The 13,834-nt window shown below is 48.0% G+C and overlaps 1 protein-coding gene across 2 annotated transcripts in view; it reads left to right on the top strand.

Annotated features, from left to right (window-relative positions):
• Positions 1-121: 121 nt before the first annotated feature.
• The window catches only part of HADHA (hydroxyacyl-CoA dehydrogenase trifunctional multienzyme complex subunit alpha), a 37,773-nt gene continuing 24,060 nt past the window's right edge, over positions 122-13,834 (top strand). Inside the window, exons 1-8 of one of the 2 annotated variants that reach the window (XM_048846061.1) lie at positions 122-294; positions 2,498-2,583; positions 6,084-6,125; positions 6,220-6,290; positions 7,160-7,293; positions 10,536-10,674; positions 11,817-11,936; positions 12,013-12,115. In XM_048846061.1, the coding sequence (XP_048702018.1) occupies positions 137-294; positions 2,498-2,583; positions 6,084-6,125; positions 6,220-6,290; positions 7,160-7,293; positions 10,536-10,674; positions 11,817-11,936; positions 12,013-12,115 (853 nt within the window). In that variant the 5' untranslated portion in view covers positions 122-136. The remainder of the gene's footprint in view (positions 295-2,497; positions 2,584-6,083; positions 6,126-6,219; positions 6,291-7,159; positions 7,294-10,535; positions 10,675-11,816; positions 11,937-12,012; positions 12,116-13,834) is intronic. The other variant, XM_048846062.2, reaches the window with a different exon arrangement.

Here is a 13,834-nt window from a genome sequence, read left to right as displayed (position 1 = left end):
TCTGACCCCCTCGCCTCCGATGTAACGGGCAGAGGGAAGGTTTGGGTGCCTAGTGAGGGGGGCGGGCCAGGGTTCGGGCTCGGCTTGGGGCTGAGTGAATCAGGCAACGCCAAGGGCAGCCCCGAAGGACCGGCGTATGAAAAGCCCCCGCTCCACCCCCGGGCGGGTCCTGGCGCCGCTTCTCTCATTCGACCTCCCTGAGCAAGATGGCGGCCGCGGTGCGGGCGATCGGGAGCCTGACGCGCTTCACGGCTGCTGCCAAGTACTGTCCGCCCCGCCGCGCCGGCCTCCCAGGTGAGGGGACGCCCGGGGGCAGCCGCGTTTCCCGGGGGGGGCTGGTCCCGCTCTCGGGGGTGGGGGCTGGGGCTGCACCTCTGCTGGGGGGGATAGTCCCGCTCTCGGGGGCGGGGGGGGGAGCTGGGGCTGCACCTCTGCCGGGGGGGGGAGGCAAGTCCCGCTCTCGGGGGCGGGGGGGGGAGCTGGGGCTGCACCTCTGCCGGGGTGGGGGAGGCAAGTCCCGCTCTCGGGGGCGGGGGGGGGGAGCTGGGGCTGCACCTCTGCTGGGGGGGATAGTCCCGCTCTCGGGGGCGGAGGGGGGAGCTGGGGCTGCACCTCTGCCGGGGTGGGGGAGGCAAGTCCCGCTCTCGGGGGCGGGGGGGGGGAGCTGGGGCTGCACCTCTGCCGGGGGGGGGCTGGTCCCGCTCTCGGGGGCGGAGGGGGGAGCTGGGGCTGCACCTCTGCCGGGGTGGGGGAGGCAAGTCCCGCTCTCGGGGGCGGAGGGGGGGAGCTGGGGCTGCACCTCTGCCGGGGGGGGGGGAGGCAAGTCCCGCTCTCGGGGGCGGGGGGGGAGCTGGGGCTGCACCTCTGTCGGGGGGGAGCTGGGGCTGTGCCTTTGCCGGGGGGGGCAAGGCTTGGTCTCTGGGGGGCAGGGTTGGGCCCACACCTCTGTCTGGGTGGGGTTATGGTGGGGCAGGGCCTGCTCTATGTGGTGGGGGCTCTGCCTCCCCCGGCACGTGGTGGGGCCCCCGCTGCCTACCCCCAGGTTCCCTGTGCCCACGGGGAGGCCGCTAGCTGCAGTGTCTGGGCGAGGAGTCAGCGCTGCCCTGCGGGAGGGAAGGGCAGGGCGCTGTTTAATGTGGAGTGTGGGGCTTGGTCCGCATTGCTTGTTCGAATCCTGCTGCTGTAGGGGCCAGGCAGCATCTGTTGACCCCCTGGGGCTGCCTGGGGCCTGGCACTGACCAGTCCTGCCCAGAAAAGGGGGAGTAGGAGGGTAGGCCTGAGCGTTCCCAACTGACAGGTCTTGGGATCCTCTCCGGCACCTTCCAGCCACTCTAGAAGTGTCGCACTCCTCAATATCTGGACCTTACTGAGTTTTAAATCTGCAGCTTGGGGGACTCTGAAGTTATAATACACCTCCACTGTTCTTTTTCCCAATGGTCTTCTTCACACGGGGGATTTGGGTGGTGATAGGTTTTAATGAATAGATTAATTTGGTTTAAGATAAATTAAAGTTAATGGGCTCTATTCAGGAGTGTGGCTGTCTCAGGGAACTGGGATTCCAATATAAAACCTGTCCCCTGGATTAAGAGCCCACTGAATTTCGCACAAACAAGCAAACTACAATTGGATCTCAGTTAATTGGGGTGGCTACTGATTTACGCTAGCTTAGTCTCTGATGCATAACTTGCCTAAATCAACAGTCACAGGAACTAATTATTCTGATCATAGTTTGCTGGTTTGTGAAATTCAGTGGGTTCTTAATCCAGTGAACCAGTCTTTACATTAGAATCCATCACCCCAGTTGTTATTCGTTTGTTCTCTTCCTGTTACTCTCAGCAGAGGTGCCCAAGACACTGATCTACACCTATTCCTGGAGGGGCTTTCTCCATGTTAGGGTGGAGGGTCATTGGAGGCAGGGTTTCCTTCTGTAAATACACAGATAGTCTGAAGGGAGCTGGGTTCCCATATGAGTTTAGGATTGTAACTTTGTCAAAATGATACATGATCATACAAGCCATGGAGGGGGAGAGCTAAAAAAGGACATGGCACTTTTAATTGCCAGAGGCCTCTCTCTGTCTTTTTAGTTTCTTGTTTTCAGGATTCTCGCTGTGGCTGATAATCTCCTCCCTTAAAAATAGGTGGTGTTTGGACTCCCCTATTCATCATAGTTGAAAGCAATCTGCCTGGAATAGCCTTGTGTTCTTCACATACCCTAAATCGGTGTTCGCCAAACTGCGGTGGGAGGGGGAGGGCAGGACTTCCACTGACAGGGCAAAGACTGAACACAAGAGCAGCACATGAGGAAAGTTACATGATCTTGGAGCCGCCGCTATTGCAGACAGATTCCCACAGCTGCTAGTAAAACAGGCAGCTCATTGAAAGTCTTCTATCTTGCATCTTGTGTGGCACCTAGTTCAGCTCACAGGTGTAGGGTGGAAATGTGGGCAACAGCCTGCCATCCCAAAAGCATCTCTCTTTCTGCTCCCTTGATGCTCAGCCTAGTTCCAGATCACAAGAGGCCTGGCCCTATGGAGCCACCTGTGGACGCTGTTGTCCCCACCTCAAGCAGCATGCAATCTCCTGGTGAGTCGGGGAGTAGGGAGGGGAGTACAGGAAAAGAGATCAAAGTAAATAAAATGGTTAGGAGAAAATGAGGCAGCAAATGGTGTGGGGGGGTATCATCCATATTCCAATTCATCGCAAGGGAAAGGGATACTCCACCAAACAGTGGGAGACACTCCCCTAAATAAAAGTTCTGGTGAGCTCAGCACTGTGCTAACACTACTTTGCCCTTATAGTCCTCTCTGTCTAGTGGTTTACAAGGTGGGTAATTTCTCTGCCTCAGTATCCCCATCTATAAAAATCCAGTTATGTTCTGCAAAATAATAGCTCTACATAGTTGTGCATCGATCATTTTGCAAGTAAATTGGTGTTTCTTCTGGTATCAAAGTGCCTAAGTCCAGCTGGATATTTTCCTCCTTATTCATTCTCACCAGGAGTGAGTCTTGGTCAAATTCTGCCTTCAGTGACTCATGTGCATCCCCTTTGTGAAGCTGAAATTCATTAATCTCTGTAAAACTTTTGATATCCTATAATGGAGAGTGCAGAGTTTTACGGAGGTAGAAATCAATTCCCCTCCACAGTTTGTTTTTTGTGGTTTAAAAAAAAAAGCTATTGCAAAACCAAACAGTGTTGGAAGTTTTTTTACTAAATTCTTTTTGGCATTGAAGCAGTTCTTAACAAACCTTTCTTTTCCTGCAGTGTTGGAAATCTAGTAAAAGATGGAATTGACTAGAAATGGTCAACAGAAATGAAACTGACTAATCTCATTTCATTGTCCAAGCAGGGTGAAGAATACAACATCTAGACTTAAATCTTTCAGTTCCAGTATAATTTTGACCAATTATATAAGGAATTTAAAAAAAGCTAGAGGCTGCTGGTGTTCCTTTAGAAAGTGCAAGAGGATTTTATCTATTCATGCTGCTAGTGGTAAATGATTTGCAGTTTAAAGTAACAATGCTGTTACTGTAAACTGCCTCTAAGCCACATTTTACTGTGGTTGAGTTTTAAGCCTGGTTATCGCTTTCCACGAGCGTTCTGGCCTCTGCAACTTTATAAAGACACATTTTCCAGGATAACAGATACCAAAAGTATTTCACTGCTTTTGCATAGCTATTACTAGGTCACCAAAATTTTTAGCTGTCTTGCGATAATGATAGTGACAAGGTCCCTGCCACAGAGAGCGTGCAGTCTAAATAGACAATGTGGCGGAGGAAGGGGGAGTGGATATAGTAAAGTTTAGCATGTTTTGTTCCAGATTCTTGGTATCTTTTTAGCTTTGTGTACGTTTAGTATGTTTTGCTGAAACTCCTTAAAAATGGTTGTAGAGAGCTTCCCGGAAAGTGTTTAAGGGGAACTTAAGAGAAGAAGCAAAGGCATGTTAGACCATGGAAATGGGAGGGGGCTAATTCAGCCAATCAGTTACTTGCATAACTTCATGAAATAAGAGATTCTCTATCTTTAAAAAGGTAGACCTATTAGGTGAAGTCTATGTCTGTCAACATATCCAATTGCAAACCCTTACTCTACATATAAAAATACATCTGTTAGTGACCCATGTCACGCTCCCCAGACTTTTCGATCTGGCTATGACTCTAGTGCAGACTCTTGGGGGTGGGGGGAAGGGGTTGGGGAAGCTACCAGTCCTGTTCTTGTAATTTAGTCTCCATTGTTCATCTCATTTCTCCCTCCTGCTGCCCCGGATAGTGTGGTGCAACCCAGGGGCTAAATTGAGCAAGTTCTACAAGGCAGCACACTACTGCCCTTTATCACCGGACTGTGGCCTGCAAAAGCCACACTATGAAATGCTACGTTTTACTCCAAATGACAAGATGGATCATTTTGTGCTGGGGCCTCTAGTCTCAAGTTGCTGCATCTGTTACAAAGACGCGGGCAATGTGAGCGCTACATTTGGCTGGCTGGCCTTTCAATTACCGAAGCCTAGGCACTCCCGAGGCTAGAATCTTAAGGCTATCAAAGATTTCACACAGGGTTTGTAATCTGGGCCTCAGACTTGGTCAAAAATCCTCTTAAAAATAGTCTTGAAATCAAAACCAGGAGACTAATTTCTTAATAAGATGTTGCCGAGAATACATCACTCCCACCATTTCAGAAAGGAATAGAAATGTGATGCACTTTTTCCATTCTCCCACAACAGTTTACCTTGAGCCTGGGCATGATGAAATTTAGGATAAAGGTCACTCCCTCCCTTCAGAGGAGGAGACCATTTAGAAATGTGGGGGAAAGTGCATGGAGCAACTCCAAGCCAAGATGACATGGCTGTGGGGGAGGGGATAAGTACTTGTTTGCGAAGCAAAGTGCTGGATGGCTGATTAATCATTGTCTGACCCCACTGGCTGGTTGGAGATTCATCATACCATACTTATTCCCTTTCCTGGATTTCCCAGGTTGTTTTGCCTTTGGGATAGGGATAGTCTGCCTCCTGGGTTGGCACCCTGGAAATAAACCAGTGTGGTATTCTGTAATCTAATGGCTGGTTGCTGCCAACGTACCGGTTTGAAGAGCAGCATTTTTGGTGATTTGACTCTCAATAGTGGCTCCCACAGACATGGGAAATACAGTTGTTCCCTGCCATAGCTAGGGGCAGCCCAGTGTTGCATTGGAAGAAGCTTTTGTCCAAGGTGAAGGTCACTTGAACAGAAGTGCGAGGGATTTTAGAGTAACAATAGGGATAACTGGAGGCAAAAATGTAAGATGCTAGCTTCAGGGGGCAGGAAAGGGGGTTCTCTTGCTGAGGTTCTGAAGGTCAAAGCTTAAATGTCCCTTTTCACTTATTCTGACTTGTGGGGCCCTCTGACTGTACTCGAGAGGGCAAGTTTATCTAAAGACTGGCACATGCAATTGTCAGGGGTAGTGACTGAGCTATTTTGTTAGCATTGAGAGCAGGGGGAGAGAAGAAACATGTATTTGTGGGAGCGTCCTATGTAGCTTGTCACGCATTCCTTGTAGATTAGACTAATCCCCCCAGGGAAGTAGGGGAAGCCTTCGTCCATATGATATTTAGGACTGTGCTGGAGAATTCATTCTGTTAGGGCAGGTCTGCCATAGCTGAGGAGAAATTTCTAATGTCTGATTTCTGGGCTTGGAACTCTCCAGAATGCACCGTGTCCTGGAATCTCTGTAGTCTGAGATGGCTCTTCAGCTTGCTACACAGGAACAAACAGGTGTTTGCCTTTGCCGTCAGCATGCATAGTTCAACACTCCATTCCACTTGCAGCATCCATGGTTAATACCGAGCTCTATAGGCCTCTTGTGTTGGTATTCATGATGCTGGAAAGTCACCAGTACGAGGTCTGTGGCACGAAGGTCACACAAACAGTGGCCTGCATGACTTCTGTGCTCTTACTGAAGAATCTTTGTAGAAGCTATTGACTATTTGATATGTGGGTGGGGGAGGAACTAAAAATCTCACTCAGTGGCTGCCTTGAGGACAATGTAACTTAAATGTGGCTGCTCTAGTTTTTTGGGAAAGCCTGTAACTCCTGTGAACTTCTCTTCCTTAGGTTACGCCTGCCGGAATGTTGCCAGCTCCTCTTCTCTTCAAGGTAAGTGTAAAGAGACTGACTGTGGTTTGTGACCTTTTCTGTGAAAATCCAGTAAGAACATAATTCTGAGAGATATTTTGCCTCTTGTTTACAGCTAGAACTCATGTTAACTATGATGTCAAAGGAGATGTTGCAGTTGTACGTTTCAACTCGCCAGATTCAAAGGTATTGCTTTAATCCCCTATGGTTACTAGACATTCCTTTTTCAAAAAGGATAAAGTGAGAACAGAAGTAATAGTTCAGAGAAGGCATTGAAAATTATTAGAGGATACATGGTTTAGATTGGAGGGGACACAATCTATAACAAGCTGTAACAAATGAGAAGGTATGTCAGGTGCTCCTTTTACTCTTTTCTACAAGAGTAAGGGGGTATCTGCTGAAATTGAAGGGAAATGCATTTAAAGCTAACCAAGGGAAATTTTAGTATATAGAACTTAACCGTTTAAAGGGGTCATAAATCCTGATGCTCTAGATCATAAACCAATCACTGTCTGACGAGTTTTAGGAGGGAACTTCCCCTATGGGCAGGTTATTTCATAATAGCACGTTGTGAGGTTTCATCTTCGAGGCACCTGGTACTGGCAAGGGACAAGGACAGGCCCCTGAACTAGATGAATCACTGCAGTCTGCTGTGCAATTCCTGTGTTCCTGTGGCACAGACTCAAGGTAACAGACTTTATAGCAGAACTCTGCCCTGAGTAATTTGGCTGAATACAGCATTATAATTGTACCAGGCAATAGGCTTTCCCTGCTGTCCCGGGAAATTCCCAAGCTATGTATCCTCTGCCCTGCATGAAGCAAGTATACGAAGGTGTCGAACAAGAGGGAGTTACTTGCTCTGGGGAATTTGAAGGAGGGGAAGTGGACTTTTCCATTCCTGCCTGCCACTAAGCTTTGGCTTTTTATAGTGGTTCTTTCTTTTCCCTTGAAGTCTTTTTTTTGAAAGTGGGGAAACAAAGGCATGCGCTCCATGAGGGGCTGAACTCTGCCTCTGTCTTTATTCTGTATTTACAGTGTTCATTTGTTGTCTGCAGGTCAACACTTTGTCCAAACAACTGCAATCAGAGTTCACAGAGGTAATGAACGAAATCTGGGCCAATGAGGCGGTCAAAAGTGCTGTCCTAATCTCTGCAAAGCCAGGCTGCTTCATTGCTGGGGCTGATATCAAGTAAGTATTGGGGAGTAAAAGCCACCTGCTGACTGGTGCTTTGTCCACATTGTCTTTGTTAGCGGACAGGACTATTCTCTTATGATCTGGGATCCTGTGTGACATGAGCTTGCTATCTGTGCTTCCTCAATAGTGAGACAGCAGTCTGATCACCAGATCTATCCCTGTGTATCTTGACAGAGGTTTGCTTAGCAGGACCTGGAGCTGAGATAGCTTGGAATGGTGGATTCCCCATCACTGACAATTTTTTGGATGTCTTTCTAAAAGATCTGTTCTAGGAATTATTTAGGGGAAGTTCTCCGGCCTGTGCTATGCAGGAGGTCAGACTAGGTGATCACGATGGTCCCTTCTGGCCTTGGAATTTATGGATCATGGCTGGTCGGTGCGGCCCACTAAACTCTAACACATTGCCAGCACTTCCATGAATGCAGAGGTGCGTTCATGGTGGTGGAAAAACAGTTTCCCAACTGATTACCATGAGCCAAACAGCCTAGCTAGCTTGAGCATTGTATGCTGGGATATGAGCCACGCATCAAAGGAAGGTATGTGCTGTAGGCCTCAGGTTCCTTGCATTGGCAAGTTGCTGCCTTTTGGATACGCAGCGTTTTGGACTTCCCTGCTGTTGGGATGTTTAAACACAAACTGCACACTGTCTTGCTGGTCTGAGGGTTAACAGTGAACTCTGGTTTGCTCTCTGCTAAACTCCGTCTGCTCAGTTGTTAGCACATCTAGACTTCAGGGTGACGTGGGAGACTTCTTTCCATACCCAAGGTTTCATATTGTGGGTTCTCTGGAAATAGCAGTGTAACAATGCTGCCTGTGGTGGGACACTTCTCAGAGTATCAATTCAGGACAAATTACTTAGAGCAGGGCAGTTACAGCTGGGTTTTTTTGTTTTTTTTCTATTAAGGCAAACGGAACCAGCCAGACAGAGAGGACTTTGGTCTCACCCCACTGGCTAACCATAAGTCACACAAGCAATTCCCTCAGACACTCCAGTTTCCCAGTATCCCCACCAGCGCCACTCATTATGGGGACGAATGGTTATGAAAACCAATACCCCAGTAAAAGAGAAAAGGTTCTCTCAATCCCAAAGGACCAATCCCCAGACCCAGGTCAATATACAAGTCAGATCTTACCCACAAATCACGCTGTTGCCAATCCTTTAGAATCTAAAAGTTTATTCATAAAAGGAAAAGATGAGAGCTAGAATTGGTTAAATGGAATCATTTACATACATTAATGGCAAAGTTCTTGGTTCAGGCTTGCAGCAGTGATGGAATAAACTGCAGGTTCAGATCAAGTCTCTGGAGTACATCCACAGCTGGGATGGGTCATTCAGTCTTTTGTTCAGAGCTTCAGTTTGTAGCAAAGTCCCTCCAGAGGTAAGAAGCAGGATTGAAGGCAAGGTGAAGGTGCTGCAGCAACCTTTTATAGTCTCTTGCTATGTGGCCTCTCTTTCTTTGTTCCAAAGACAAGTTATCCAACACATGGCATGAAAAAAACCTTAGGGCTTGGCTACACTTGCGAGTTAGAGCGCATTAAAGCAGCCCCGGGCACCCTAGCTCACTCCCCGTCCACACTGGCAAGGCACGTAGCACACTCTGACTCCATGGCTAGAGCACTCCTGGTGCTCCACCTCGGTGAGAAGGTTTTTTGCATGCCGTGTGCTGGATAACTTAATGCATGTTGCGCCTTGACTGAAATGCCCGGGCATCAGTGTGAATGAGGTGTTGCATTACTGCACTCTGATCAGCCTCTGGAAACATCCCATAATCCCCTTAAGTCAAGTAGCCGCTCTTCTCCTTGTTTTGAACTCGCTGTAGGAATGTGGATATGCCTTTTGAAAGCTCCAGTTCTGACAGCGGGCTGCTTATCTGCTCCGAGACAAAGGAACCATTACTGTGGAATGCCCTTGAGGGAGGGGGGGACTGTCTGAACTTACAAGACAGTATGCTGACATGCTCTCAGGCCCCCCAAAAAGCTACTCTCTCTCCCCACACATACACACAACACACTCCCTGTCACACTCCACTCCACCACACCCCCCATTTGAAAAGCACGTTGTAGCCACTTGCATGCTGGGATAGCGACCACAATGCACTGCTCTCCGTGGCTGTTGCAAGAGCTGCTAATGTGGCCACACCCGTGCGCTTGTAGCTGTCAGTGTGGACAGGCTGCAACGCTTTCCCTACTGTGCTCTATGAAGGCTGGTTTAACTCAAAGCGCTCTACATCTGCAAGTGTAGCCATGCCCTCAGAGTTCTGTCCATAGGCAGGTCCCTGCATACCTTGCTGAGTCACAAGGCGTATCTGCCTTTTCTCAGTGGCTCAGCTGTACAGCTGATGGTCCTTAATGGGCCATCAAGCAGGCTAGGCAGAGCCGACACCAACTTGTCTGGGGTGTCACCCAGAAGCAGAGCATAAGTTTGAAATACAGACAGTCTAGAGCCAATACTTATAACTTTAAATACAAAAATGGTACATGCCCAGAGACAGCATAATCCTAACCAGCCAACCATCACCTTGTCTGAGACACCTTATTTGACCCCCTTTGTACAAGATTTGGTGCCACTACAGGACCTTGGTTGCAACAATGATCTATACAGTCCCAGTTCATGTCAATAACGTCACAAGCAGCTACTTGGCCAGGGGGCAGCTGTAATCTCTGTGCCCTTCAACAGCTCACTGATTTCCTTGCCCACCCCGGTAAGGGAAGAGATTCTCTATAAAATGTGCCTTGGAGGAGGAGGAGACCAGCCAGAGCGAGTATTTTATTTTTATTTTTTGAAAAAAGACAAGTTGAATTCAAAGGCTTCCTTTAGCCTCAGCATGAAGATCCTGCTCTCCTGGCCCTTGCTGGCTGCAGTGCCTGTTCCAAAGGACACTAACCGGCTAGCCGTTTCAAATTGGCTGAGTGTGTGAGATCAGAGTGCTGCTTTACAAATTATCCTACTCTCCTCCACCCTCCCGAAGAGGCAAGTGTTTGCAAAGCCTTTTGTGTGAGCTCTTTCCCCCCTGCATTTGATCTGCAGACACACTCTAATGCAGTGGTTCAGCCCACCAGTCTTAGCAGACTTCCTGCATTGCTTGGCACCCTAGGGCTAGGGGGTTATACTGATCCTGCATCTCTCTTAATAAAGCTGTGGGGGGTAGGAAGCCGTGCCTGAAGCACTCCCCACTTCACTGATGCTGTCTCCGCACTGCTATGCACATCTGATCCGTCTTTCTACCCTGCTGCAGTATGATCGAATCCTGCAAGACCATTCAGGAAGTGACGCAGCTTTCTCAGGAAGGACAGAAGATGTTTGAGAAACTTGAAAAATCTCCAAAGCCCATAGTTGCTGCCATCAGCGGCTCCTGCCTGGGAGGAGGACTAGAGGTACTGTAGGGAGTTTCAGGGCTGCAGGGCAGATGCTGCAGAGGTCTCTGGGCTACTTGGGAGAATTCAGCTCCATTCCTAAGAGTACAGAAATGGGATTTCAGGCCTCATGGCAGCCGGCAAACCTGCTGAATTCTATTTATGGTAAATGACCTGTTTTGTTGCATTTGAGGTCTCTGGCATAGTCATCCTTCTTCTTAGCTTGTGAGACATTCTGATCTAAGTGCAGGGATGGACCAGGCCAGTATTTGTATGGGAGGCCTGCAGGGAGAATACCAGAGCTGCCGCAAGAGACACTGGTGTCTTGACAGATGTCCCTCTGTCTCCGTATTGATCCGCTACCTTAGCGCTGTGCTAGGGGGCGTGTTACTGCAGTTGAGAGACACAGTTCAGGTCCTGACCACTTGTGTTCCTTTATAGGCCCTTGTTAGAGTGGGGGTGTAAAATGGGTGTCTTGGCCAGATCCCACCTTGAGTAATTGTACCCATCCTATCTACAGTTCCCTTGTAATTTCAGATGGGTACAGTGTTACTTCCTAGTCTGAACTGTTTAGTGTTATGCGCTATCAAATAGCTACTGCATGCCCCTAGTGAAGATAGGAAGGTGAGAGGATCTTGTCTCAGAGCGTGGTAGGCAATAAGTGGTTAGCCTGAAAGTTGTAAACTGCAAAGCTCTTCTGGTGTCTCTGGATGAAAGGCATTGTTCAAATGCAAGATTGTTATTGCTAGGAATGAAATCTCAAGGCTCGTGTGTTGCGTCCCTCGGCCTGTCTCTGTGCTATCTAGACCTCACCGTTCTCGTGAAGAGTCTGGGCTTGGTGTCAGCATGGGGGTAAATGCCATCTTCAGAGCCACAGGGTTAATCTGTAAATAAGATTATGCTCTGATTGCACTTAATGAGATTAGCCAGTTAGAACCAGATGCTTTTTAAAGGACCCTGATTGGGGTGCAGCAGGGATCTGTGACCACATAGGACCCAATGTCCATCTCCAGAGCTGGCGGAGACAAAGAGGGAGTCCCAGGCAGTTCTGCTCACGTAGAGGGTGGCCATGGGGTGTATTGATGGGCCCTGGCATTTTCCGCAGTGAGATGTTCTGGAAGTGCAAGCTATTCTATTGGATATATTTTTGTCTCCTGTCCAAGGTTGCTGTCTCCTGCCAATACAGAATAGCTACCAAGGACAAGAAGACAGTATTGGGCACACCCGAGGTGTTACTGGGTCTACTGCCAGGTGCAGGGGGTACTCAGAGGCTGCCAAAGATGGTAAGTTAAGAGGATGCGCAGTTCCTTTCCTTCACATCGCTATCTCCAGGTCTGACGCCCTCTGTCTGTCTTCCAGGTGGGACTTCCTGCTGCCTTTGACATGATGCTGACTGGGAAGAACATCCGTGCTGACAGAGCAAAGAGGATGGGGCTGGTTGACCAATTGGTTGATCCACTAGGTCAGTGGCTAAGACTCAAGAATTGTCTTAAAACTACTTAAGGGACTAATCTGTTGCTCTTTGGATTAATTCCTCCAATTTGATTAAATGGGTAGAGAAGTCCTTGATGCTGTCATTCATTTAATGGGATATAGAGTTTATCATCTGGGCTGGGTGCTCGTTTCCAGAATCTCAGCTTTTGGGGAGGGAACAGGAATCACAGTGCAGTGTATTCAGGGTGCAGAGCATATGTTTTACATAAGCTAAACGAATTTGTCAAGGTTAGAATTCAGAGTGGATCTGTTGCCCTTTTTGTGATCAGATAAATTTGGATAGGACCTGCATTCTTCATTGATCATGTCTTACTAATTGAGCACATCAAGTGATAAATCCATGGTACACCCACATCTTGAATATTACATGCAGATGTGGTCGCCCGATCTCAAAAAAGATATATTGGAAATGTTCAGAAAAGGGCAACAAAAATGATTAAGGGTATGGAACAGCTTCTGTATGAGGAGATATTAATAAAATTGGGACTTTGCAGCTTGAAAAAGAGACTACTAAGGGGTGGGGATATGGTAGAAGTCTATAAAATCATGACTAGTGTGGAGAAAGTAACTAAGAACGTGTTGTTTACTCCTTCTCATAACACAAGAACCTAGGGGTCACCAAATGAAATTAATAGGCAGCAGATTTAAAACAAACATAAGGCTGTATTTCTTCACACAATGCAGAGTCAACCTGTGGAACACTCTGCCAGAGGATGTTGTGAAGGCCCCAACTATAACGGGGTTCAAAAAAGCACTAGATAAGTTCATGGAGGACCGGTCCATCAATGGCTATTAGCCAGGATGGGCAGGGATGATGTTCTGAGCCTCTGTTTGCCAGAAGCTGGGAATGGGCGATAGGGGATGGATCACTTGATGATTCCCTGTTCTGTTCATTCCCTCTGGGGCACCTGGCACTGGCCACTGTCAGAAGACAGGACACTGGGCTAGATGGACCTTTGGTTTGACCCAGTATGGCTGTTCTTATTAAAGGTAATGGATATCCCAAGGCCTGGATTTCAGGGCAGTATCTGTGCTCTGCATAATGATAGGTGATCTGCTGTTTCTCCAGTGACGGGAGAACCCCAGAGCTTTGGGCACTCAAAATTTCTAATTCACTTTCAGTTAGAAGGGGAAAATGCCTTGCAAATTGCAGTCATGATCTGAAGTGCTAAATCTGTTGATCTCTGCTATTCCTGCACTGAGGGACCTTTATTGGCCGGTGGCTTATTGGAGTGGGGAAGCTTTAGCCCAAAAAGTGAAAACTCAAGAAAGCTTTAAGCATCTGAAAATGGGGCTTAGAATGGAAATTATTGTGCACTATTAAGTTCTGGCAGCTGATCCTGCCATAATAGTCAATTATTGTGCTTGTTTCCTTGGGCCAACACCTGGTGAAGGAAGTGTGTAGGCCTTTTAAACTCTCAACTGAAAATGCTGTCTTCCTGTCCTCCACAAGTGCAATGGATAAGGTCCCTTGCTTCTGTATCTTGCATCTCTCCATCTTGCCTGGATTAACACGGTCAGCTTTCTTCTAATTCGGTAAATTGGCATTTAGAAGTGCCCCAGCATGTCGGTGAGTTTGATGTAAACCCTTTATGGTCACTTACCCAGCATAGCGCTGCACTTCAAAAAGGGGCAAATATTCCTTGCTGTACCTTCAAATCATCTTGGCTTATTATGAAGGTGCCAT

The sequence above is a fragment of the Caretta caretta genome, chromosome 3 (genome assembly GCF_965140235.1).
Source record: "Caretta caretta isolate rCarCar2 chromosome 3, rCarCar1.hap1, whole genome shotgun sequence".
In the NCBI taxonomy this organism is placed as follows: domain Eukaryota; kingdom Metazoa; phylum Chordata; order Testudines; family Cheloniidae; genus Caretta; species Caretta caretta.
The sequence above is the reverse complement of the archived record's forward strand: the minus strand, read 5'-3'. Positions and strand labels throughout refer to the sequence as shown.